Raw genomic sequence first — 25276 nt, 5'->3', positions numbered from 1 at the left:
ACATCTCCAGAAATTTTTCATCCACTCAAACCAAACTTGGGAATCCATTTTAAAAATGCCACAACCTTGGTGACCACCGTTTGCTTATGAAATATAAGGAATTAAACCCATCAACATACAAAAACAATATGTTCTAGGAAGCTGGATTTATAGGAAATATGTTAATCTTGCTGCGTTTTCTGACATTACATCCCAGCTGGATGCTCAGGTCCTGAGATTAGACAGTTCTGCCGCAGAGCTTCCAGAGGGGACATTAATGTTGAGTTCCTCAGGCTGCACAGGAGGGATGCAGCATAGAGGTGCCCGTGGGATACATCACTTAGGCCACTAGAAAGTCCATGTCACTGGAAGAATGTGACACAGTTGCAACACAAGACACTTCCATGCTAGAGCCAAAAAACTAACAAATAAATTACAGGAGAGTCCCACACAAAAAAATTCCTTCATCCTTCTCACCTGTGGATGGGATTGTCCCAGGAAATGACTTCATACTGAGATGAAAGGATTACTTGTCATGAAGTAAGGGGCAGAGGGTTACGGTTGAGGGAAGTGTGCACAGGGAGGGAAGAAGTGACAGACAAGAAAGGGCTTAGGAGTATCGCTGACCAAGTATGTCACCTGCATGTATCCATACACCACAGTAAGACCTCTATCCTGTAGGATTAATATTCTTCAGTGAATTTTTTAAATGTAACATGAAGGGAAAATAGGTGTCCATCATTGAATAAATGGATAAAGAAAGGTGGTAAATATACACAATGGGGTTTTATTCAGCCATAAGGAAAAATGAAATTATGTCATTTGCAGAAAAATGGGTGGAACATGAGAACATTACATTAAGTGGAGTAAGTAAAACTCAGAAGGTCAAGGATCACATGTTTTCTTTCATTTGTGGAAGCTATAGAGGAGAAAGGGAAAGAAAGGCAAGGGTTATTGCATGACAAAGGGAGGTCAGGAGAGTAGAGGAAATGAATGGTGAGAGGAGCAGAAGACGGGATGGAGGGGGAGTGCTGGGGAGTTATACTGACTGAATTCTGTTGTTATATTGTGTGCATGTACAAATATGAAACAATAGATCCCAACACTGTGCACAACTAAAATGCACCGATAAAAATGTCAAGGAAAAACTGCAGAAATCCACTTCATCATCAAAAAAACTATAATCACTGTTCTTGACAACTAAATCTTGTAGGAGTTTTAATGAATTACTATAAAATTTCAGGTCTTGGCATCTCTGTATGATACTATCCTCTTGCATATTTCTGCCCCAGTGGCAATTACTGTCAGAAATTTTGAGGGTAGATTTTCCTGGCACTGGTTTCATATCTGCATTTATTTTTGTATACATAAACAGTTTTCTTAAGCACATGCCTAAAAGAGTACATAATCTCACCTAGGTAGTATGTAACAAAACACCTATTGCCCTGAAATGTGATGATTTGTTTCAACATGTAGTTTAAAGTTTCTCTAAAGAGTACATACATTTATTTTGAAGGCTTTAAACTGCTATGTGGCATTACCCCAGAGACAAACATCATTCGTTTTTTTTAGTTTCTGATTACAATGAAACTTTCAAAATCCGTGTCCTTCTCCATACCATATAAGGGAGCCTTAATATAATATGTGGATGCACCCGAGTTGTTTGGTTTCTGTGTTAGTCACCTTTCTGTTACTGTGAAAAAATACCTGAGGAAAATCACTTAAAGGAGGGAAAACTTGTATTGGCTCATACCTTCAGAGGGTTTAGTCCATTATCATCTGGCTCCATTGCTTGGAGCTGGAGGAGACCCAGAGCATCACAGAAGAAACAGCATGATAGGGGAAAGCTGCTTAACTCATGTCTGGCAGGAAGAAGAAAGAAAGAAAGGAAAGAAGGAAAAAGGGAAAGAGGGAAAAGAGGAGTGGGGAATCAATCCACAGATAAGGTTAGAGGTCTCATGGAACATCCACTTTTCACCCAATATTTGAACACTGCTGTTCTTAGGACAAAGACTTCAACATGCAAGTCTTTGAGGGGCATTCCAGATTCAAACAGACCAATTTCTAACAGCTGTTCACATTCAAGGTCGAGACACCTACAGAACTATTTCTTAATTTTTCCCAGCATGAATTCCAACCATTCTACTATAAAACTTGGTGAGAAATTGGCATGTGGGGCACATGGACAGGACCAGGTATTTGGCTTTGTTGCATTTCCAAACATGCATTGCAACTAGACCCCACAGGGGCTACGATTAGACTGTCCTCATCTGCAGCCTCCTCAGGGCATTTTTTAATGTCCCTGTTCCTCAGGCTGTAGATGAAGGGGTTCAGCATGGGGGTGACCACAGTGTACATCACAGAGGCCACTGCACCCTTCCTGGGAGAATGTGATACAGCTGATGCAAAGTACACTGCAGTGCCTGTTCCTAAAAATAAACAAAAAACTGCCAGGTGAGAGCCACAGGTAGAGAAGGCTTTGTACTTCCCACTTGAGGATGGGATCCTCAGAATGGAAGAAATAATTTTATAATAAGGGAAAAGGATCCCTGAGATGGGGAAAAGGACATAGATGGCAATAAGAACATACTTGGCAAAGTCATCAGAGAAGTTGTGAGAACAGGAAAGATTCAGAAGTTCAGAAGGGTCACAGTAGAAATTGGAAATTTCCACATCCTTGAAGCTGGTAACTTTTAAGATCATCAAATTGTGCAGCTGGGAGTCCAAAAGACTCAGCAAAAATGACACCAAAATTAAGAAGCCACAGAGGCGAGGGTTCATAATGACTGGATAATGCAAGGGATGACAGATGGCCACAAACCAGTCATAGGCCATCACAGTCAAAAGCATATAATCCATACAGACAAGAATGGTAAAAAGAGACATCTGTGTCAGGCATCCTTCATAGGAGATGATATCATTTTGAGTTTGAATGTTTACAATCATTTTTGGAACTGTGGTAGAAATGAAACCAATGTCAGCCAAGGACAGGTTGGAGAGGAAGAAGTACATGGGGGTGTGGAGGTGGGAGTCAGAGCAGACAGCCAGGATGATGAGCAGGTTTCCCAGGATGGTAACCAGGTACATGCACAGGAATAGTACAAAGAGGATGGGCTGCAGGTCTGGATCCTCTGAGAAGCTCATGAGTAGGAATTCAGAGACACGGGTTAAATTTTGTGGTTGTATGTTTCTTGTACACCTTTTGAAAAACAAAGAAAGTGTTTAAAAATACATAAAACAGGCACCCCTCATTCTGGAAACATTGAAATCAAGTTTGCACAGGAAATTAATAATCTACATTTATGCCCTTCAAGGACAGCCAGAATTACCCATATCTTCTCAATCCTAATATGTATCAGGAAAATGAAGCATCATCCTCAAGTTTTAGGTCCACACACCTTCAACAATAATTCTCAATAGTGAAAAACCACATCTCCATCATCCACACCTCTTTCCATACTCACTTGAGAGACATTGAACTGATCAATGTAGAAGTCCAGAAGCAAAGGAGGGAATAAATTCATGATCACAATGAAATATTGCTTATCTTTAAGAAAAAAATAGGGAATAAGTAATGATCTTCCTCTAAAGGAAATTAAGTAGCAGTTTGATATACCTCCTTTGGTTCTAAGGCCTTTCAACAAAGTCCTTTGACAAGATATTTAAGACTGCATAAGGACTGCTTTTCCTGACAACTAGATGAAGGTTGATGGATCATAACAAGAAAGCAGTATGGACCCATTTTCTGCAAAGGGTTCTCATCATTCTCATTTGCCTCCTTTGTTCATTAAAGTTTTCTAATTAAAAATTAAATAACATAAATAAAAATCCTATCCTTGGTAAACTTCAAATTTTGATAAACATGATTACAAGAATAAAATTGCTGACCACAATGTGGCATTAGTGTGCACTGTATCTGTCAATGATTTTAAAATCATAGACTGTAACAATCTCCTTTGAATAGTTTTATTTTATGCAGGTTTATTTTATCAACCCATATAATATCAGCAAAATATCTGTTATATAAAATGCCTCTTGATTTTTTTTTTCATTTTCTTGATTCTGTACTCCATCTGGCTTGATAAAAATGGATCATAGTTTTTTGATCTTAAACCCTTAAGTTCATTGTTGATGATCTAAACACTAAGTAAAGACTCAAAACTCCAAGTTTTATTTCCAATCTACTTATTTCTTCTTCATAGATTTTCTTGTCAATCATTCCTGACACATTGATTTCAATTCTCCTATTTAGGCTACATGAAGTACACTTAGGTTCATTATTTATCATTTCTCACTGTGACTGAATTAGATACAGTATAAAATAGAGTACAACAAAAAATAATGTAACAACTTCTTGGAAACCCCCTCATTTGTAAAAAGAGGGGTAGTAATTACAGACTTTGTATGGCTGTCATCAGAAAATTTTTTTAACAAATCTTTCAAATAGCATAACTTGTAGTTCTACCTGTGCATATTTTAGGATATCTAACATAATGATGTCATTACAACACTAATTGTATCAGCATATCCACATGTGAATTTCTGAGTGGTCTTTTTTATACCACAGCTGAAATCGACTATCTAACAATATCCTAGTGTGTAGAACATGCTCCGTGAATATTGCTTATTCTTATCATCCATAAAATCATCACCTATATTAAAACATATGAATCTGATAATACTTGTTCCAGGACTAACATTGGCTAGAGATCTGAATTATTATATAGGAAATTTGAGTTTTAGTATCTCTGCCTTTTTCCATTCTCCTGCAAACCTGTCTCTCAGACACAGATATTGTCTTGAAGTGGGGATATGTAATTTTCTCTTGGTGTTTTCATGTCAGAATCATCTACCATGCAGTTTTCCTTTATAATGTTGCCTTAAAAGTACTTAAAATACTTAATTTAAGTATTCTGCAAAACAATACCTATTGCCCATGAAATATGCAAGTTTACATTAACCTGAGAATGTACTCTGTGAAGTACATTCACCTTCTGCAAAGTCTTTATCTGATGCAAAGTGTTATCTGTTGAAAGGACACAATCTTTTAATTGGATAGTTTATTAATTTGATAATCATTTCAAAATCCTCTGCCAATCTCCATGTCACTCAAATAAGAATATCCAACTCCAATAAATATGTTGGTTGGGGCTAGGCAATTGATTTCCAATAGAAAAATGCATGTTCAAATTTGCTATTAATAATCTACATTTATGCCCTTCAAGGACAGCCAGAATTACCCATATCTTCTCAATCCTAATATGTATCAGGAAAATGAAGCATCACCCCAAGTAGTAATAATCTCTCCTTGATGAATCCTTAAGAAAATTTGTCAAATTCAGGAAATATTCTTTCCCTTGGATCCAGCAGAAGAGATCATGCTGGAGTCAAGAAGGCAGCATTTCAGACCCACAGCCCACCTACCAGTGTGTGCACAGTGTGTGAATCTCTCCTCCTCTCCCTGCTCACTGCTTAATGGAAACACAGAAAATAACACCCTCTCCAAAGGGATATTTGAAACTCACCAAATATTTGGTCATTGTGATTTAATAAAAAAAATCCATGATTTGGTAACTATCCACATTATGGAGGAAAGCCATAGTCAAGGGCACTGGAGGCTGGAATGAAGTGAAACTCTGACCTGTGCCTCCTGGAAGGCTGCAGTGTTAAGTGCCCTTCAACTTCTGCCTCCTTGCCTTTCTTCAAACCCATGAAAATCTCTGCCATGATTTCTGAAACTTTTTCTGCTGTGGATGATATTAAATGAAAATAAAGAGTCCCTATGTCCAAAACGTAGACACAGAGAGACAGTTTTAACTTGGGTCTATACCCATGGACACTGCTGAAAGGAAAGAAAGTACAGACAGGAGGCCACAATTTGCTAATACAAATTCATTTTGGTCAATTTAGAAAAGAAATGGTGCTGGGGGTTCAATGCTGAACAGACTTATTCTGGATGCCTCCCTGTGCCAAGCAGAGCATAGGCCTCAGGGAGTCAGAATTGGAAAAAAAAAAAAAAAAAAAAAAAAAGGAGACATTCTACCCAAATACCCAGCACACATATCTGTAAGGTCAAAATTAAAATGCCTATCTAGAGATAGGAAAATGGTCATTTTGGGTCACTGGACATATTAATTGAGTGGCATAAAGATTAACCTAGTCAGGACTAACAGTAACAACAATATTCAGATTTTATTTTGCCTGGATTTTATTCATATATCCCATATTATTCAAATAGAAGAACAATGTATTTATCCTTACTCTGCAGTTGCATCAGTGGGAAATCAACTCAGATGACAAGTCTGAATCTAGACACAGAGTTAGGTATTAGGACTGAGAGATTCTGAAACAGATGGATTACTTTTATTTTTATTCTTTCCCACTTGATATTTTTCAGTATAGGTCCAAAGATCTTAACCACTGGTAAATCTCTGGCATTTTTAGCATCTTTACTGTTTTATGAATGGGAATGAAATCAAAACCTAACATTATGTTTGCCTTGAGATTGACAGGTCTGTTTTCCAGCATGGAGGATCATGTGGTGAGCTCAAGGAGGTTCTGGAGGGGGCCCAAGAGTGTGATCTGTGCTGAATGATCATCAGCCTCCCCTGCTGTGACCTCTCCTGTGAACTGTGGCTGTTCTTCCGTGGTGCATGCAACAGGCGACCTCACTGCTCTGCCTGTGAACACCAGGAATGACAAGAGGAAGAACAGAGTAAGCAAGAGAAATGGCTAGTGGGCTTGCTGATGGGACAGCCTGCCAGGATTCTCCTGTGATGCCCTGTGTCCATGGTCAGACAGCCCAGTGCAAACAAAACTGCACTTTTTCTGGTCTAACAAACAAGAACAAGTTCCATAATTATAATGTTCTTCTTTGTTTATTGTAAAGTATAATAAATTGGGCATGCATAACTACAGCATGGTGATATACATGAAATGAAAAAAAGAGATAGACCACATTGCTCAGCACTGAGCCTGGGAAGCCCTGCATATCGATTTATTATGCTCTGGCTTCAGTCATCCTCCTCATCATCTTTTCACCACCATAGTCCTTTCATAGAGGTAAGAAAACACTTTTAAAGGACCAACCCATTTTGTGCAGTTTTGGGTGAGATTTCTATGGAAAACAGAACCAGTCTGGTAGAGATAAAATTTTTAAAATGATATCCAATACCCTCACCTTAAACAAAAAACAAAACTTCACCAACTCATACAAAAACTGCATGTTGGTGTTCTTCCTTCTGGCTACTCAAACAGTGAAATTTGTCCTCAAAATGAGGAAATATTACTCCCTGTATTCATTAGCACATCCAAAAGCTCACTCTGTACTTACAGGATTACAATGATTCTCTCCTGGATCACGACTAAGAATTGCACATGCCAAGACCCATCCATACCTGGTGCCCAACAAAGGCTCAGACTCTGTGCCCAGCATTCCTATGAATACGCTGTCAGCTGGGTGCTTCCTGATGCATAACCACAGCAGGAGACACAGCCACACAGCTCACTGGTCAGGAACCATACACTGAAGGGCTGCAGGCACAGGCTGACTGTGGACTAATATAGGATCTTGGAAGCTCAATACACAGAGCTCACAATTAGACTAATTGGTCCACGCAATGCCCATCTCTAAGGACTTCCCAATATTAATGCAAGAAGATGAAGAAGAGAAAATGAAGGTCCACTTAAGATTTGGACCCTAGGTGTAATTCGGAGGAAAATTGCATACTTAATTTTCTTCTTTCACTTCTGTGTTTTTCAAAGATACATCAGCTTTTAAAGCCCATTCTTATTAGGATAAAAAATATATATATAACAAATAAATTACTATATGAATCATAATAAATATATACCTTCATAAATGTCTTGGAAAGCTTAGGAAAGAGTTCAGTGGGACCTACTTTCTGTTATGGTCTGAAAGTTGTCCATGGGAAGTAGAACCAGGGTGGAAGGAAAGCAAGACTCTGAATGAGATTTCTAGGACCCCACAACAACCAAAATCATAAACTTCACAATCATGGTAACCGAAATTTTACCCGTTCTTTTTCTCCCATCTGCTCTCCCAAAATGCATGTCTGTCCTGGTGATGAGGAAACAATGCTTCATACAGTTCATACTCCATCATTCACCTCCCTCAGCACTTACTGGTTTGCACTGGGACTCTGGTGGGTAATGGCCAAGGACTGAAGATCCATCTGATGCCTGGTACTCAATGAAGCCTCAGGCTCTGCCCCAGGATTTCTATCCATGCAGTCTCAGACAGGAGCTTCCTGAAGCAGACCAACCATGGAAGGAGGAGGCACAGGGATGGAGCCCACTGGACTTGGAACCATCAAACTGAAGGGCTGCAGGCACAGACTGATTGTTGACTGTTATATGACCTTGGAAGCCCAATGCACAGAGCTCCTAATTAGCCAAATTGGTCCAGGTTATCACAAACTCTAATAGTCTCCTCATATCAGTGCCAGCTGAGGAAGAGAAAAATCAGTGTCCACAAAAGCTCTTGGGCTCTTCCTCCACACCAGAGGAAGCTCCTGGGTATTATAATTTCTTTCATTATTTTTTTCCTTTGCCTTGTTCCATTTTTATGATAGTGAAATTTCATTCCCTCTAAAAATGGCAATTTTCCCCATTGCCAAGGGCACAGATCAGCAGCATTAATCACACTCACACTGTGGTGAATCCATCACCAGCATCCATAGCCAAACTGAAAATTTCTACACAACGTAAAAAACTTGCCAGTCCTCCCAGCCACAAAATTGGCTCCCAACATTCTCCCATCAAAAAGGATGACAAATTGAAGTCATTATGCATAATGTGATGGAAAGGCAGGCTAGATTTCCAGGTTTATTTTTGTAGTTTTGTTGCCTTTTCCACCCTACATTTAATCTGATTGCTTAGGTCCAGACAGTTCTGCTGTGGAGGCTCCTTGAGACACTTTTTATGTACTTGCTCCTCAGGCTGAAGATGAAGGGATTCAGGACATGGATGAGCAACATGTAAATGACTAAGGCAATATCTCAGAGATTTTGACAAAACTAAACCAAGGAAAACTCCAATGATGGTTACACATTATAAGCCAACAACTGATGAAAGAGTCTTACAGGACAGAAGCATTTTTGTTTAGCAGCTGATATGAGAGTCTCAGAATCAAGGAAACAATTTTTTAGAAAGATAAAGACTCCCTAAGATTTTATCATTTTATCAAAGTCAGAGACTGGAGCTCAGAAATGTACCTATTATTTACATTATATGATGGTACAAAAAAGAATACCTGACAATATTATTAGAGAAGGTATCAGGTCAGTGTGATTAAGGAGTTGAGAAGGATCACTAAAAAACCTGGAAATTTCCACATCCATAAAGTAGGGAAGTTATAATCAAACTGTGCATCTGGGAAACCAAAAGGTTAACCATGTAAGACACCAAACTAAGAAATCACAGAAGTGAGGGTTCATGATGACTGGGAAATGCAGGGGAGACAGATGGCTACAGTTCATAGGCCATGTTACTCAGAAGCATATCACATATGCTTTCAAAAACAAGAAAAAAGCCATCTGTATAATACAACCCACAAAAGAGATTATTCTATTGTGGATTTGGATGTTCACTGTCATCTTTAAGACCTTGGCAGACCCAGGACAGGTTGCAGAGGTGTTGGCAGGATAAGGAGCAGGAACATGGACAATCCAAGGAGGGATGACTAAACATCTCAACCACCACAGGTGCCCAGGAGTAAGAATTTTGTGACATGTGTAAGAGTCTCTGCTAATGTATTGTTTGACCATATTCTGGGAAAATAGAGAGTGTTGGATAAAAGAACAAATAAACAAACACCCACCACTCAGTACACATTTTGAATTCAGGTATTCAAAGGAAGGTATTCACATACCTTGTGGTACATACACCTCACAATACTTCTCAGTTGTGACTAAACAAATCTTTTTTAAAACCCTTGCATTATTATAATCTGTGTTATCTTCCATAAACTGTTACTTTACAGACACTCAGCTGAGCATGCATAGAAGGCCAAGAGCATTAGAGATAATGGTCATGTAAATACCACTCTTTGAAGAAAAACATAGAAAATAATAAATATGCTTTCCTTTTCAAGAAAAATCACTTTTATAAATGGAAATTAAGAAGCTGCCCAATATAATTCATTTCATTCTGTGCTAGTGATACAAACCCTCTTCATTTAGGACTGCCTTATCTAAGTCCTAAGTTAAGACTCATAATTATGACTGGAAAGCATTGTGTTAAACCAAGAGATATCTTTATTAATCTTGGGTTTTCTAATTTCCCTCCTTTGTGGATGCAAGTGCTCAGACAAATAAGATTTATCTTAAAAATCACTTAATATATGATTAGAATTGTTGGTCACAGTAGATGTAAATTTTTGATAATATAATTTGGTCGACCCACATAATCAGACATCACTGACCATAAATGTGGAATTATTGTACACTTTGCCTGTCAATAATTAAGTCATCGTGAAATTTGAAGAATATTTTTGAAAATTTTTATTTAATACAGCCTTCCTTTTGATCAACCCATTAAATATCAGTAAAATAATTGTCTATAAGATGTCTTCGAGTATTTTTCTCCATTTTGATTCTCCCTTTTGTAGTAGCCTGGCAATACTTTTTTTTCTGGTCATAAAGCCTCTTTTTTATGGTTGAAGATTTTGGCAACAGGGAACATGCCAAACCCCAAGTTTCGGTGCTAACTGTATACCTACTTAATAGATTTTTTTTTTTGTCAATTCTTCCTGAAACATGGACTAGAACTCTCTTGCCTCAGCTACCTGAAGACAAACCCAGTTTACTGTTTTGTCAGGCCACTCTGATCTAATAGAAAACAGATAAAAAAGAGAAAATTTCAGTAAATATTATGAATATACCTGGGCAATTTCCTCATGTGTAAAATGGGTATAACAATTATTTACATTATATGATTTTTTTAAGAAATTTTATTGTGGGGCACAGTGGCTTATGCCTGTAATCCCAGAGGCTCAGGGGGCTGAGGCAAAAGGATCATGAGTTCAAAGCGAGCCTCAACAAAAGCAAGGCCCTTAGGAAACTCAGTGAGACCCTGTCTCTAAATGAAATACAAAATAGGCCTGGGGATGTGGCTCAGTGGTCAAGTGCCCCTGAGTTCAATCCCTGGTACTAAAAAGAAAAAGAAAAAAGAAATTTTGTTAATTTTATGGTATTAATGGAACATTATAATTGTACATAATAATCAGATTTATTGTGACATGACTGTTAGAAAACTATCACCACATAGTATAACTTGCTCAACCTCATTCCCCAGTACCTTCTCTTTCCTTCCCCTTCTCTTCCGCCTTATCCCCTTCCTCTACTGTACTGGTCTCCTTTCTAATTTTTTTTTCTAATTCCAAAATTATAAACACATAAAATGGGTTTCATTGGAGTATACTCATACATAGAAATCACATAATTTTGTTCTCTAGTGAATTATTCACATAAAGAATCCCATCACTATGTAAAATGTGAGTTTAATGATGAACAGTTTTCAAATGACACTTCATCCTGGAGTGATGTGATTTCTAAAATGTGCCTCAAATAAAATCACAATTTTTGCCTAGCCCCATCTATTTGTGCTATCTTTTCTAGTTTTATTTTCTAGAAATCACCATTTTGCACATTTGAGAACCACATATTTATTTATATTTTCTATCATGTGCAATTTAAATGTACCATTTTAAGCCTTGTTAACTTCACAGTTCATTGGCATTAATTATATTCATGTTGTTAGAAAAGTATCACCAACACAAATTTCTAACAAATTTTGATCTTTCCTAATTGAACCTTCATACCCCATTACTGCCTCTCTCCAGTGCTGACAACTGCAATCTCACCATGAATGTTAGAAATTAAAGTTAATAAACTACAAAAAATAAGGTGACCAAAGAGGCAAGATTTATAGGTATTGATGTCAAATTTTATTGTTATTCCAAACTAAACATTAAGTTGATGTCCCAGATAATAAGAACAGACAATTCTACAAAGAAGCCTCCTCACAGTGTTTTAAATGTCTCTGTTCCTCAGGCTGTAGTGAAGGTGTTCAGCATGGGGGTGACAGCTGTGTACAACACTGAGGCCTCTGAAACCTTTCTAGATGAATGTGACACAACTGGACCAAGGTACACTCCAATGCTTGTTCCATAAAATAAGCAAACAACTGTCAGGTGAGACCCACAGGTGGTGAAGGCTTTGTACATCCTACCTCTGCATGGTATTCTCAGAATGGAGGAAATTATTTTATAGTAAGAGTAAAAGATCCCTAAGATGGGAAAAACCAAAGATGGCACTGCCAAAGTACACAACTAGGTTATTGGTGAAGGGGTCAGAACAGGAAAGACTGAGTACTTCAGAAGGAACACAAAAGAAATTGTAAATTTCCACATCCTTGAAGGTGGTAACCTGTAATGCAATCAAATTATGCAGCTGGGATTCCAAAAAGCTAACAAAAAAGTCACCAAAACTAATAAGTCACAGAGGCAAGTGTTCATAATGACTTGATAATGCAGGAGGTAACAGATGGCCATCATAGTCAGAAGCAGATCATCCATACATACAAATATAATAAAAAGAGACATCTGTGTCAGGCAACCCACATAGGAGATGGCTCTGTTGTGAGTTTGAATATTCTTGAGCATCTTTGGGACCATGGTGGAGATGAAACCAATGTCAGCCAAGGACAGGTTTGAGAGGAAGAAGTATATGGGGGTGTAGAGGTTGGAGTCAGAGCTGATGGCCAGGATGATGACATGGTTCCCAAGCACTGTGACCAGGTACATAGACAGGAACAGTTCAAAGAAGAGGGGCTGCCAGTCTGGGTCCTCTGAGAGTCTCAGGAGATGGTTCTGAATTGATTGGACAACTTTTGCAAAAGAAAATAGGATGAGAGAAAGAAATACATGAAGGTCCCAAGCACTCTGTCCACATTTGAATTCAAGTATTCCTAAGAAATGTGTTTACACTTGATTCCCAGACGTTTTCAACAACACTTCTCAGTAGCCAAAGCCAAATCTTCATACATTCTTTCATGATTATTCTCTGTGTTATTCACTCTTTTCTACACTCACTTTCCACTCACTTTAGAGAGATTGAACTGAACAATGTTGAAGTCCAGGACCGTGGAGAGAATACATTCATGATCACTGTACAATGCAGCCTATGCTTTAAGGAAAAAATGGGGAAAAACAGCCTTCCTTATAAAGAAAAGTAATTTTAATAAGAGGAAATTAGAAACAGTCCACTACACCTTTTTTGTACTAAGAACTTGGTACAAATCCCTTAGACTTATAAAACTTAAGAAACTGTACCTCCTATATCAAGAAAACACCAGCTGTGGCAAATCAGAAATGAAAGAGATATTTTTTTCCCAAATACACAGCATATAATCTGTAGAGTCAAAAATAAAATGGCCAATCAGATACAGGAAAACATACCTTCGGGTCAATGGATATTTTAGTTGAGGGGCATAAAGAATACCTCTTATCATCAGTAATAATAATAATAACATCTAAATTTTATTTTGCCCTAATTTTGAACATGCCTCATATATTAATCATACAGAGAGCACCTATTTTCTGTTTCATCCTGACTAACGGCACTTGTCTCAGCTAGAAATCAACTTAGATCACAATGTTGAATCTCAGACATAAACAGCCTGCCCATGTCACAGTAAGGGTAATTGAAGTCTGGCCCACTCAACATTTGTAGTGTTTCACAGATGACAAAGTTTTCAGCAGAGGTCCTAACCATGGGTACATCTCAGGAATATTTTTAAACTCATTTCAGTTCCATGAGTAAGAATGACATCAAGAGCTGACCTTAGGTTTCCTTTTGAGATTGAGAGATTTACAAGCATGGAGGACCATGTGATCAGGGGCATTAATACCCCTGAGTGGGTGCAAGAGCATGACCTGTACTGAATGAGATCTCTCCTGTGACCTGTGGTTGTTCTTCCATAGTGGATGCAGCAGATACCACCCGGTATTCTGCCCAGTGATCACCAGGAATCCCACAAGGAAGAGCGCAGGGAAAAAAGTTTCATATTGGAGTAATTGAGAAGTGAAATGTTTGATTGGCTTGTTGATGGTACAGCCAAGCCAGGTTTCTCCTCCATGATGCCTTGTGTCCATACTCACACAACCCAATGCAAACAAGGCTTCACTCTTTGCTACCTAACAAATGAGTACAAGTTACATAAGGATAATTAACTTTTTCATTTTCTGTGAAAATGGGCATACATAACTAAAATTAGATGATGCACAAGAAATGAAACATATGACGTAAAAGTGTCACTCATCACCTGCAACTTGGAAGCATTCTTTATGGGTTCATGATGTTAAGGCTACTGTCATTCTCCTCATCCTGATCATCACCATCATGGATCTTCATAGTACTGAGGAGACACTTTAGAAGGACCCATTTGTGCTGTTTTGGACATGATTTCAATGGGAAGAAGAACTCAATGGGTAGAGTGAACAAGATTTGAATAAGATTTCTGACACTCCAACTTTTTATTGGTTCTTTTTAGTTATACATGACAGTAGAATCTATCTTGGCATAATTATACAAGCATGGAATATATCTTCTTAATATACAGACTATAGGACCTATTCTTCCCCTACATTTTTCCCACCTCATACTCCCTTCCCTCTATTGATCTTTCTGCCATTTTACCCATAGTTATTACTATTTTAATTAATTTCTTGTGGAGGTACACAATGGTGAGATTCACTTTCAATCCACATCATTGAAACTTTACATATTTGTGTCCTTCCAGCTGGCTACTAAACTGTGATGTTTCTATTCATGATAAGAAAATAATACTTCCAACAGTCCTTCCAAGATCCCAAGGTTTCCTCTGCACTACTAGATTACATTATGTCTCTGCTGGGCCATAACAAAGAATTGCAGATCCCAAGTCCCAACAATCTCAGGTGCCTGATAAAGGCTCAGGCCCCATCTGCAGGATTCATATGAAGATCATGTCAGATAGAAGCTTCCTGAAGCAGATGACCATAAGAGGAGGCCCATCAGTGTAGCTCTCAGAACAGACACTGTTAAGCTGAAGGACTGGCTTAAGACATAAGGCTACTTGAAATGCCTTAACTGATGCACAGTATTTATTGTAAGGGAGGAACATCATTTTATATGTTAGTTTATTATCAAAACAAGCCTTTAAAAATTCTTGCTCCTCTCTCCATGTAATTTACATATAATATGCAGATGGAAGATATTTGTTCAATTTTAAACAATTGATATATATTCATTTTATTATTAAAAACCTATATCTGTTGTCCAAACAAAAATATGGGTCATCATCAACTACATCCTCTTATTCCAAAGTTCTATTATTGAAATATCTCAGCAATCTTATAAATAATGCTCCCATGATAAATCACCAAGATATTTCATCCAGTATTATGAATAATATTTCTACTCAGATCCAATTGGAGGGAGAATGGCCTGAAATGGGGTGAGGAAAATAACATTTTTCTCCCATATCATTTATTTGACCGTGTGCATAATATGTGGAAAATTCTCCACTTCTCTATGCTCATACTGCTTAATAGAAATGGAGACAACACCCATCTCCATGCCAGGTGTGATACCTAAAGGAACATTGAAACTTAGTAAATGTTGGGTCACCCTGGCATTTTCAAATTAAGAATCCCATCACTATGGAAAAATTTAGTCTAATGGGTAATAAAATTTCAAATGGCATTCACTTTGGAGTGCTGTGGATCTTAAATGTGCTATAGCCCCCTTCACAGTGTTTGCTTATGCCCCTCTATTTGTTTTTTTTTTTTTTTCTTTTTCAATCATTATAATCTCAGACATGATCTTGGAATTTAAAAAAAATGCTGCAGGTGTTGTCCAATGGAATACAGGCCAGTATTTCCATGACATAGACAAAAATGTACCAACATAACTTGCCTCAGGTTCTATAAGACATTCCTAAGAGGCATGAAATGGCAGGCAGAAAAAGCAGAGTGTGTTGAAGACACAGTGATTGTGGACATTTTTATGACCCAGGGAATGATCTCTTCAATATTTAAAACATATTTTTACTTTTTATGCCTCTGTGCCTTTGTGTAGGTTTTGTGGAATCAAAAATGAAAGAGGATTAATCATTCCTCTTCAAATACACAGCATTTACTTGCAGAAGGATAGAAATAAAAGGGCCCATTATAGAATTTTTTTTTTTTTAAATACTGACTTCGGGTCAGAGGATATTTTAGTTGTTATGTTTCCCCTCTTACTGTTTCCACCACCTCCCTGAAGCCCTCTCACCTATGAATCCATCCATGAATCACTCCACAGAGGAGGTTAGAGCTCTCAGGGACCAACCATTTCTCATCCAGCATTTCTCACCCAGCATCTGAGCACTCCTGAGCTGGCACCAAGCCCTCAATGTGTGAGTCTTTGGGGGACATTCCAGGTCCAAACTACACCAACTCCTAGCATGTGTTCACACCCAAGGTTCACCACCAGATGTTCACATGCAAGGTCCACCCACATGTGTTCACATCTAAGGTCCACACAACTACACATTGTTTCTTAGCTTTCAAAATCCCACTTGAAATTCCCCATTTATCCCTCCCACAAATAATGAACCATCAATCTGCTGTTAAACATCTTGATATATAAAATACAATAAGATACAAAAATAGTGTTACTAATAATGCAGTATTTACAGATTTATTTGCTTCATCTTATTGCATTTTCCTAACTACTTATCAAATGGAGGCCAAAAGTCCTGAGATTAGACTGTTCTACTGTGGAGCCGCCTAAGGGTACTTTTAATGTCCTCATTCCTCAGGCTGTAGATGAAGGGGTTCAGCATGGGAGTGACCACACTGTACATCACTGAAGACACCATATCTTTCTTGGGGGAGGATGACACAGCTGAACCAAGGTACACTCCAATTCCTGTTCCATAAAATAAGCAAACAACTGACAGGTGAGACCCACAAATAGAGAATGCCTTGTACTTCCCACCCAAGGATTGGATCCTCAGAATGGAGGAAACTATTTTATAGTAAGAGAAAAGGATCCCTGAGACTGGGAAAAAACCATAGATGGCACCAATAAAATACTTGATAATGAGACCAAAGAAACTGTCAGAACAGGAAAGACTCAGAACTTGAGCAGGGTCACAGAAGAAATTAGAAATCTCCACCTCTGTGAAGCTGGTAAACTCTAATGCAATCAGAATGTGAATCTGGGATACAAAAATGCTAAACAACAAAGACATAAAAACTAAGAAGCCACAGAGGCGAGGATTCATGATGACTAAGTAATGCAGGGGGTGACAGATGGCCACAAAACGGTCATAGGCCATCACAGTCAGAAGCATACCATCCGTACATCCAAAAATAATAAAAAAGGACATCTGTGTCAGGCAACCCACATAGGAGATGGCTCTACTGTGAGTTATAATGTTCACAATCATTCTTGGGACTGTGGTGGAAATGAAAAATATGTCAGTCAAGGACAGGTTGGAGAGGAAGAAGTACATGGGGGTGTGGAGGTGGGAGTCAGAGCTGACCGCCAGGATGATGAGCAGGTTCCCAAGAATAGTGACCAGGTACATGAACAGGAACAGTCCAAAGAGGATTGGTTGCTGGTCTGGATCCTCTGAGAATCCCAGGAGTTGGAATTCTAAGATGGCTGTTACATTTAGTGCATCCTTAATGCTGGGACATCTTTGACAGAAAACAGGGTGGGAAAAAGGAAACAAATGAGCAGCATTCATCACTCCATAGGCACATTTAACTGAATTGTTTATCCTTAGAGCATTCAGACTCAGATCTGTACACCTTCACCAGCCTTTCACAGTCTGAACAAATCCTCTTGTAACTTTCTCAATACTGTTTTATGTATCATTTATCCCTTCTGTACACACATATTTTTTTTGCCATACTACAGAGCAAACCCAGGGTCTCACACTAGGCAAACACTCTACTAAACTGTATATATATCCACTTTTATTTTACTTTGAGACAGACAGGGTCTCCCTAAAGTTGCCCAGACTGGCCTTGAAATAGATCTCTTGCTTCAGAAAGCCTAGTAGTGGGTATTACAGTCATGAATCTCTGCACCCAACCTACATACCTGATTTAGAGACACTCAAATGAACAATGTTAGAAAACCAAGAACACTCCATATAGCAAGATAATAACCACAGTAAAATGCTGTCTACTCTCCAGAAAAAAAAAAAAATAGTATAAGAAACATTGCTTCCTCTTTGAGAAAAAAAAAAAAAAACACACTTTATTAGAAGAAATTAAGGGACAGTCTATTATACACTACCATATTCTAAGACAATGGTACAAATCCATTTTATGAAGAATATTTATAAACACCCCATAAGAGCTAGAACTGCATGATCTGAATATTAAATTAAAGATGAAAATTCATAATCAGAATGGATTCCTAGGGACCAGTTTTCTTCCGGGGTTATATCACTTCTAGGTTTTCTTATTTTCCTCCATGGATTTATGACCTTGGTCATACACTCTTTATCTTTTGAAAAGCAATCAACATATTCCTCTTATCCTTGGTCTAGATAGACTTGAATGTTAAGAAATATGGTTTGATAACTGTACATAATCATTGATGTCACAGACCAAAATCATAGCATTAGTGCACATGGTGCCTGTCGGTGATTTAAAAATAATGAAATATTAGAAAACGGTTTTGAATTTTTTTAATTTTATACAAGTTTATTTATATTAGCCCCATACCTATCTGGTGAGGGAAAACTATCCCTTTCAGGGTTTTTTAATGATTTTATTAGGGTCTAATAATTATACATAACAGCTGAGTTTGTTTTATTTATTTATTTTTTTTAATACTGGGGATTGAACTCAGGGGCACTCAACCACTGAGCCATATCCCCAGCCCTAATTTGTATTTAATTTATAGACAGAGTCTCACTGAGTTGCTTAGCACCTAGCCCTTGCTGAGGCTGGCTTTGAACTCACAATACTCCTGCCTTGGCCTCCCAAGCCTCTGGATTACAGGCATGTTCCACCATGCCTGGCAATTAAGTTCACTATGACATCATCATGCATGCACAGAATTTAATTTCCTCTTTGTAGTTTTTGATAGAATAATCTATGATAACATGATCCCATCCAGCACTATTTTTCTGATCATAATCACTCTCATTACACCAGTTATATGCCCCCAAAACCCAGTTTCAGTTCCAACTTTTTTTGATTATCATATAAATATTCACATCAGGGGCTGGGGTTGTGGCTCAGTGGTAGAGTGCTTGCCTAGCATGCGTGAGGTACTGGGTTAGATCCTCAGCACCACATATAAGTAAATAAATAAAGTCCATTGACAACTAAAAAATCTAAAAAAAAAAAAAACCTTTCACATCAATCTCTCTGGTATATGAATTATAATTAGTGAAGAAAACTCTGTGAAAAAAAACTCAGGATTATGATTTTTGTCAGGTCTCACTATGATTTAATTGAGATAAGAGGCAAAAGAGAAAAGCACATGAACCATTGTGAACTCAGAGGAACAGATTCTTCATATGGACAAAGTAATAAAAAAAATGACCTAATTTGCAACATTGTTGTAAGAAATTTTTAAATAAAATATATTGCTTAACTAGTGGCTTTCAATCTGTGTATCAATATATTTACCTATGTAAATGTTAAAACATTCAGATAGCCTGGTGTCACACCAAACCCAATTTCATGAGAATATCTGACTGTCTTAAATTATAACTGGCATTAAGATTTAAGATATGGTACAGTCTCATTTCCTGTTATTACAATGAATAAAACAGAATATCAATTTGAAAGTATAAATGTTTGGTAATAATTGTTTCACAACTAAAATTATATCAAGATTTGAATTATTATCTTTGAAATTTGAGCTCTTGTTATCTCTACATGATTCCTTTCTTCTGCATAGCTCTCCTCCAAACACAGCTACTATCATGAATTTGGTGGACAGATGCTGCTGTCAATGTTTCCATAACAATTGATTTATTTATTCATAAACAGTTTTCTCAGAAATATCCAAAAGGTAAATAAGTTCATCTAAGGAGTGCACAGCACAACTTCTCTTGTCCCTGAAATGTACTACTGGACATCAACATGTGCTTTTTAGTCTCCCTGGGAAGTACAAATACCGGTCTCCAAAGCTTTAAGTGATGTACAGCATGACCTGAGAGAGGGACATCATGTAACTTCTAAGTTTATTATTATAATACTACTTTCAAAATTGTTATGTCTAGCTGGGCAGAGTAGCACATGCCTGTAATCCCAGCGAGTTGGGAGGCTAAAGTAGGAGGATGGAGAGTTCAGAGCCAGCCTCAGCAAAAGTGAGGTGCTAAGCAACTCAGTGAGACCCTGTCTCTAAATAAAATACAGAATAGGGCCGGGGATGTGGCTCACTGGTTGAGTGCCCCTGAGTTCAATACCCAGTACCCCCCCCAAAATATTCTTTGTTATGTCTACTTCACAAAAGTGAAAATTATAATGTGTGTGTGGTGGATAATTTTTTGACATCTACTATGGATGAATGTTAATATTATTATTAATCACCTATATCTATTGTCCCAGGAAAAAAATTCATCATCATGTGTACCCACTGTTTTCCTAATATGCACTATCAAAATTACCCCTGAGACCCAGCTAAGAACAATTCATCTGAAGTATCTACTCCAGAAAATTTATATTGTATTGGGAGTATTATCTACATTTGACTTTAGTAAAAGAGAAAATAACCTGCACTAGGAGTTACTAATACACATTCTTGGCATGTATATTGACCTGCTACATAAGCAGTACCTCTCTGTGCTCGTACTACTTAATGGAAATAGGAAGAATAACACTCATGGTCACACCATGTGTAGCTCATAATATACATGTTTGTATCTTACTAAATACTTGATCATTATGGGGTTTTTCTTAAGAAATCACTAAGAAAACAGTCTGTTCTCTGTTTACCTACTCGCTATCTGCTGGCAAACACTATTGTCAAAGGACACTGGAACGATGGAATGATGTGGAAGTCTAACATGTGTCTCAGCCCAAGAAAAGAGGTTTCCTGGCACTCCCATTAGTACCTAGTTGGCTTTTCTTATACCTATGAAAATCTCTGTTGTTGTTTAAGAAATAACTGAATGCTTTAGATGCTGTGAAGCATAAGTATAGGGCCCATGGGCCCACGACAATGGCAAAAACAAGAGTTGTTACATCATATCTCTTGTTCTATGGCATGTTCCTAAGAAGGTGAAAGCACAGACAGGAAAGCCTCAAGTGTGTTGAAGACACCGAGATTATGGCCAGGATCTGTGAACAAAGGAAGTTCTATCCAGTGTTTAACATTTTTTTTTATGTCCTTTATACCAAATATGTTAAGGCTCTGGGGAATCAGAAATAAGACAATCCTCTCCAAACATACAGGACATAAGGACACAATTAAAATACAACATTACAGGAAAAGGCTGACTAACTTCAGGTCATAAGATATTTTATTTGAAGGAGTATGTAGATTAACCTTGCCATATTGCCATATTAATAATAACCAGCCAACTTTTATTTTCCCCTGTTTTATACATTCATCACATATTAATCACATAAAATGGGAATACCCATTTTCTTTTTAATCTCTACTTAATACATCTGTATCAATTAGAAATCTGTTTGAATGATAATATTGATTTTCAGAGATACTAACAACCTGAAGTACGTTCAAGAAATACTAAGTTGGAGCCAACAGCAGCAGTCAAAATGAAATTGTTAAACTCTGAGTCTGATGTGCTAATTTTTTTTTCATTATTTTCCAAACTTAAGAATATTTAAACATAATCCAGAGGCTGAACTGCAGGCACATAACAAATACATTAATATCTCTTTTCAGTTTCCTGAATAGTAATGAAATAGAGATGTGATACTATGTCCCCTTTTCAAATTGAGTGCTCTATTTATAAGAACAGGAGGATATGGACTGCTGAAAGGAAATCCCAGAGTGGGGAAAGGAGGGAGGTCTATGTAGAATTATTGTGTGGCTTCTTTGTCTTAGATCTCAGGCATCTCATCCATTCTACCTGAATTTGTGCAGCAGATGTCACACATTATTGTATCCCTAGAACTAACGTAAACTCCAAAATGGGAGCAATAGTAAAGTCCCATCCTGAAGTCCAAGAAAAAGAAATGCATGGTTGGCTTGTGAGGGGACAACCTGTCAGCATTGTTGAGCCCAGACACCCTGTGTCTCAAATCCACAGCTCAGGTCAAACATGGCTTCAGTTATTCTACCCAACCTAAACACCTAGCACAAATTTACATAAACAGCTGTGCTCCTTTGGTCTTTGTAAAAATAATGTAGTACTTATACCTTGGGAAGAACTTTGCAGATAAATTCAAACAATCTACATGGATCACATAGCTCAGAACTTGGCACTCAAAATTCTCCAATAAAGATTCATGAGGCTATGGGTACTATTGTGGTGCTTAGGACACAGTTGAAAAGGGTACATTTATTTTGCTTTGGTGGATAACAGGCTATGGAAAGCAGAGTGTGAGAGGAAAGTTTTCTCTTGCGAAAATCACATATGCAAACTCAGAGTACTCATAAGTAAAATTTTGCACATTATTCTTCTCCAATACAACTACCTGGATATTATGACTTTCCTGATGAAGAGAAAGCAATGCTTTGGGTAGTCCCTCCTCCATCCTTCAGTTCCTACACTTACTGGTTTGCCCTGTGTCTCTGGTGGGTCATGATGAAGGACTGTGGTTCCAACACTCCTCCCTGCTTGGTAGTAAATGACCTCCTGCTCAGGCTTTAGGATTGATATCAGCGCAGCCTCCTGATCCAAACCATGGAAGGAAGAGACATAGGTATGGCATACATTAGACTGGAGCCATTGAGCTGAGGGACTAGAGGTACAAGCTGACATTGACTTTTATAGGACCTTGGAGACTCAATGCTCAAAGCTCATAATTAGGTAAATTGGCCCACTCTAAGGACTTCCTCATATTAATGTTGGAGGAAGAGGGGGAGAAAATGTCAAAAGGTGTTTGTAGTCCTTCCACTACTGAAAAATAATCTCCTGGGTATAATTAATTTCTTTGATTTCTTTTTAGGGTTGAATTTTGCTTTTATTTACATTTTATTACAGTAAAATCAATATTTGGGGAAAAATGAGAGTCCTTCCCTGCCAAGTGCACATTTATAGGCATTAATTACACTGACATTGTAGTAAACTATCATCCCATCCATCTCCAGAAAATTTTCACGTTTCCAAATGGAGGCTTTGTTTCCATTTTAAAAACTCCCCAAAACACCCTCCTCAGCAGTGGCTACTCCAGTGTCCTATGATACCTGACAAGAAATTAAAGCCAGGGAACTACAAAAATAATGTCACCAAGGAGGCTAAATGTAGCTTTGCAACATTTTACAATATATATATTCCAGTTGGATGCCACAGGTCCTGTGGAGCCTCCCTAGGACACTTTTAATGTCCCTGATCCTTATACCATAGATGAAGGGATTCAGCAGAGGAGTACATCATTGAAGTAACCACAACCTTTCAAGAAGAAAATGATATAGCTTGTCTGAGGTTCACTTCTATGCATGTTTTGAAAAATAAGCAGACAACTGACAGATGAGATACACAGGTAGAAAAGGCTTTGTACTTTCCACCTGTGGGTGGATTCTCAGAATAGCAGAAATAATTTTACATTAAGAAACAGGATTCCTGAGATGGGGGAGCCATAAATATGAACAATAAGATACTTTACAATATTATTAGAATAGGTGTCAGAACAGGTAAGATAAAGCATCTGAAACTAGACAATTTCACACCCTTGAAGTCAGTAAATTGTAAGACAACCAAATTTTCAGCTAATAATCCAAAAGGCTAACCAAAAAGACATAAAAATTAATAAGCCACAGAGGCCAAAGCTCATGATGACTGGGTAATGTAGGATGACAGAAAGCCAAAAAGATGTCATAGGCCAACACAGTCAGAAGCAGATCAGCTATGTACCCAATAATGATAAAAAGAGATCTGTGTCAAGAAGTGCACATAGGCGATGAGTCTTATTTTGGATGGTGGAGATTTAAAAGTGCATGCTAATGACACTTTGGAGAGGAATAAATATATGAAGGAGGGCAGGGGGAATCAGATTTGATGGCCAGGAGGATGAGCAGGTTCCCAAACATCCCAATCAGGAATATGGACAGGAACAGCCTAAAGAGGGTGGGCTGTAGTTCTGGATCCTTTGAGAGTCCCAGGAGATGTAACTTTGAGACACATGTTAGATTCTATGCTTCTATATTGCTTATATACCTTCTAAATAGAAAAGAGGACAAGAAGAAGGAAACATGCAGGCCCAAAAACTGCATTTTATTTTTTTTTTTTAATTTTTATTTATTTTTTGTATTGGCTGATGGACAGCTTCTCTTTATTTTGTTTGTTTATTTTTATGTGGTGCCAAGGATGGAGCCCAGTGTCTCACACATGCTAGGCAAGTGCTCTGCCACTGAGCTACAACCCCAGATCTCTGTGTATATTTTTAACAAAAATATTTATGATTAAAGTATTCAGGCTGAGGTCCATACACCCTCAGTAATATTTCACAGTTGTAAGCAACCCAATGATCTTGGGATTATTTTATTAATATTTGATGTATCGTTCACCTCCTTACACACACCTATATTTCTTAATTAAGAGGAAGAGAATGTCTGATGCCTGTGTCCAAAGCATCCAAAGCATGGACAGCACCCTGTTTTTTATACTCCTATATTCTCTCTAATCTCATTTTTTTTCTATTTTTTTTCATAAATCCTTTCTATTTTCTGGAGCAATATTCTCCAATCTCAAATCATTGTTTTTTCTAGAAGCCCTTTTTTCTTTCCCTCAACCCCAACATGGGCCTCCCTGCTTCTTTCCTGCCTTTCAGTTCTCTTAAGCAAGTCATCCACAAACCACACATTAAATAGTAGAAGCCCAAGGAATGACCTCTGTTGTTTGGTTTTGGATGGCATTGTGGGGTTCTTGTTTTGAAACACAAGTCTTCAGTCATCTGATTTTAATTGTGGCATTTTTGATGTGGCATTTGGAGAATGGATTATGAAATTTAGCATGTTGGTATCCTCCGGTTTAGCTAGTCAAAGTGTGATGTTTGACCTGAGGAGGAGGAAACAACATTTCTAATGGACCTTCCTCCATCCAATGTCTACTTCAGGATTCACTGGTGTATGGTGCATCT

General features: G+C 37.8%; 2 protein-coding genes across 2 annotated transcripts; both read right to left on the bottom strand.

Annotated features, from left to right (window-relative positions):
- Positions 1 to 2124: 2124 nt before the first annotated feature.
- Positions 2125 to 3123, bottom strand: LOC114107499 (olfactory receptor 7E24-like). The gene has a single exon (XM_071602001.1). It carries the CDS (start codon positions 3121 to 3123, stop codon positions 2125 to 2127), a length of 999 nt encoding a protein of 332 aa, XP_071458102.1.
- A 13665-nt stretch (positions 3124 to 16788) lies between these two features.
- Positions 16789 to 17781, bottom strand: LOC114083710 (olfactory receptor 7E24-like). Its single transcript, XM_027924957.2, has one exon. The coding sequence runs from the start codon at positions 17779 to 17781 to the stop codon at positions 16789 to 16791; it is 993 nt and encodes a 330-aa protein (XP_027780758.2).
- Between the last annotated feature and the right edge of the window lie 7495 nt (positions 17782 to 25276).

The sequence above is a fragment of the Marmota flaviventris genome, chromosome 1, assembly GCF_047511675.1.
Source record: "Marmota flaviventris isolate mMarFla1 chromosome 1, mMarFla1.hap1, whole genome shotgun sequence".
Taxonomy (NCBI): domain Eukaryota; kingdom Metazoa; phylum Chordata; class Mammalia; order Rodentia; family Sciuridae; genus Marmota; species Marmota flaviventris.
This window is presented reverse-complemented; position numbering and strand designations above follow the sequence as displayed.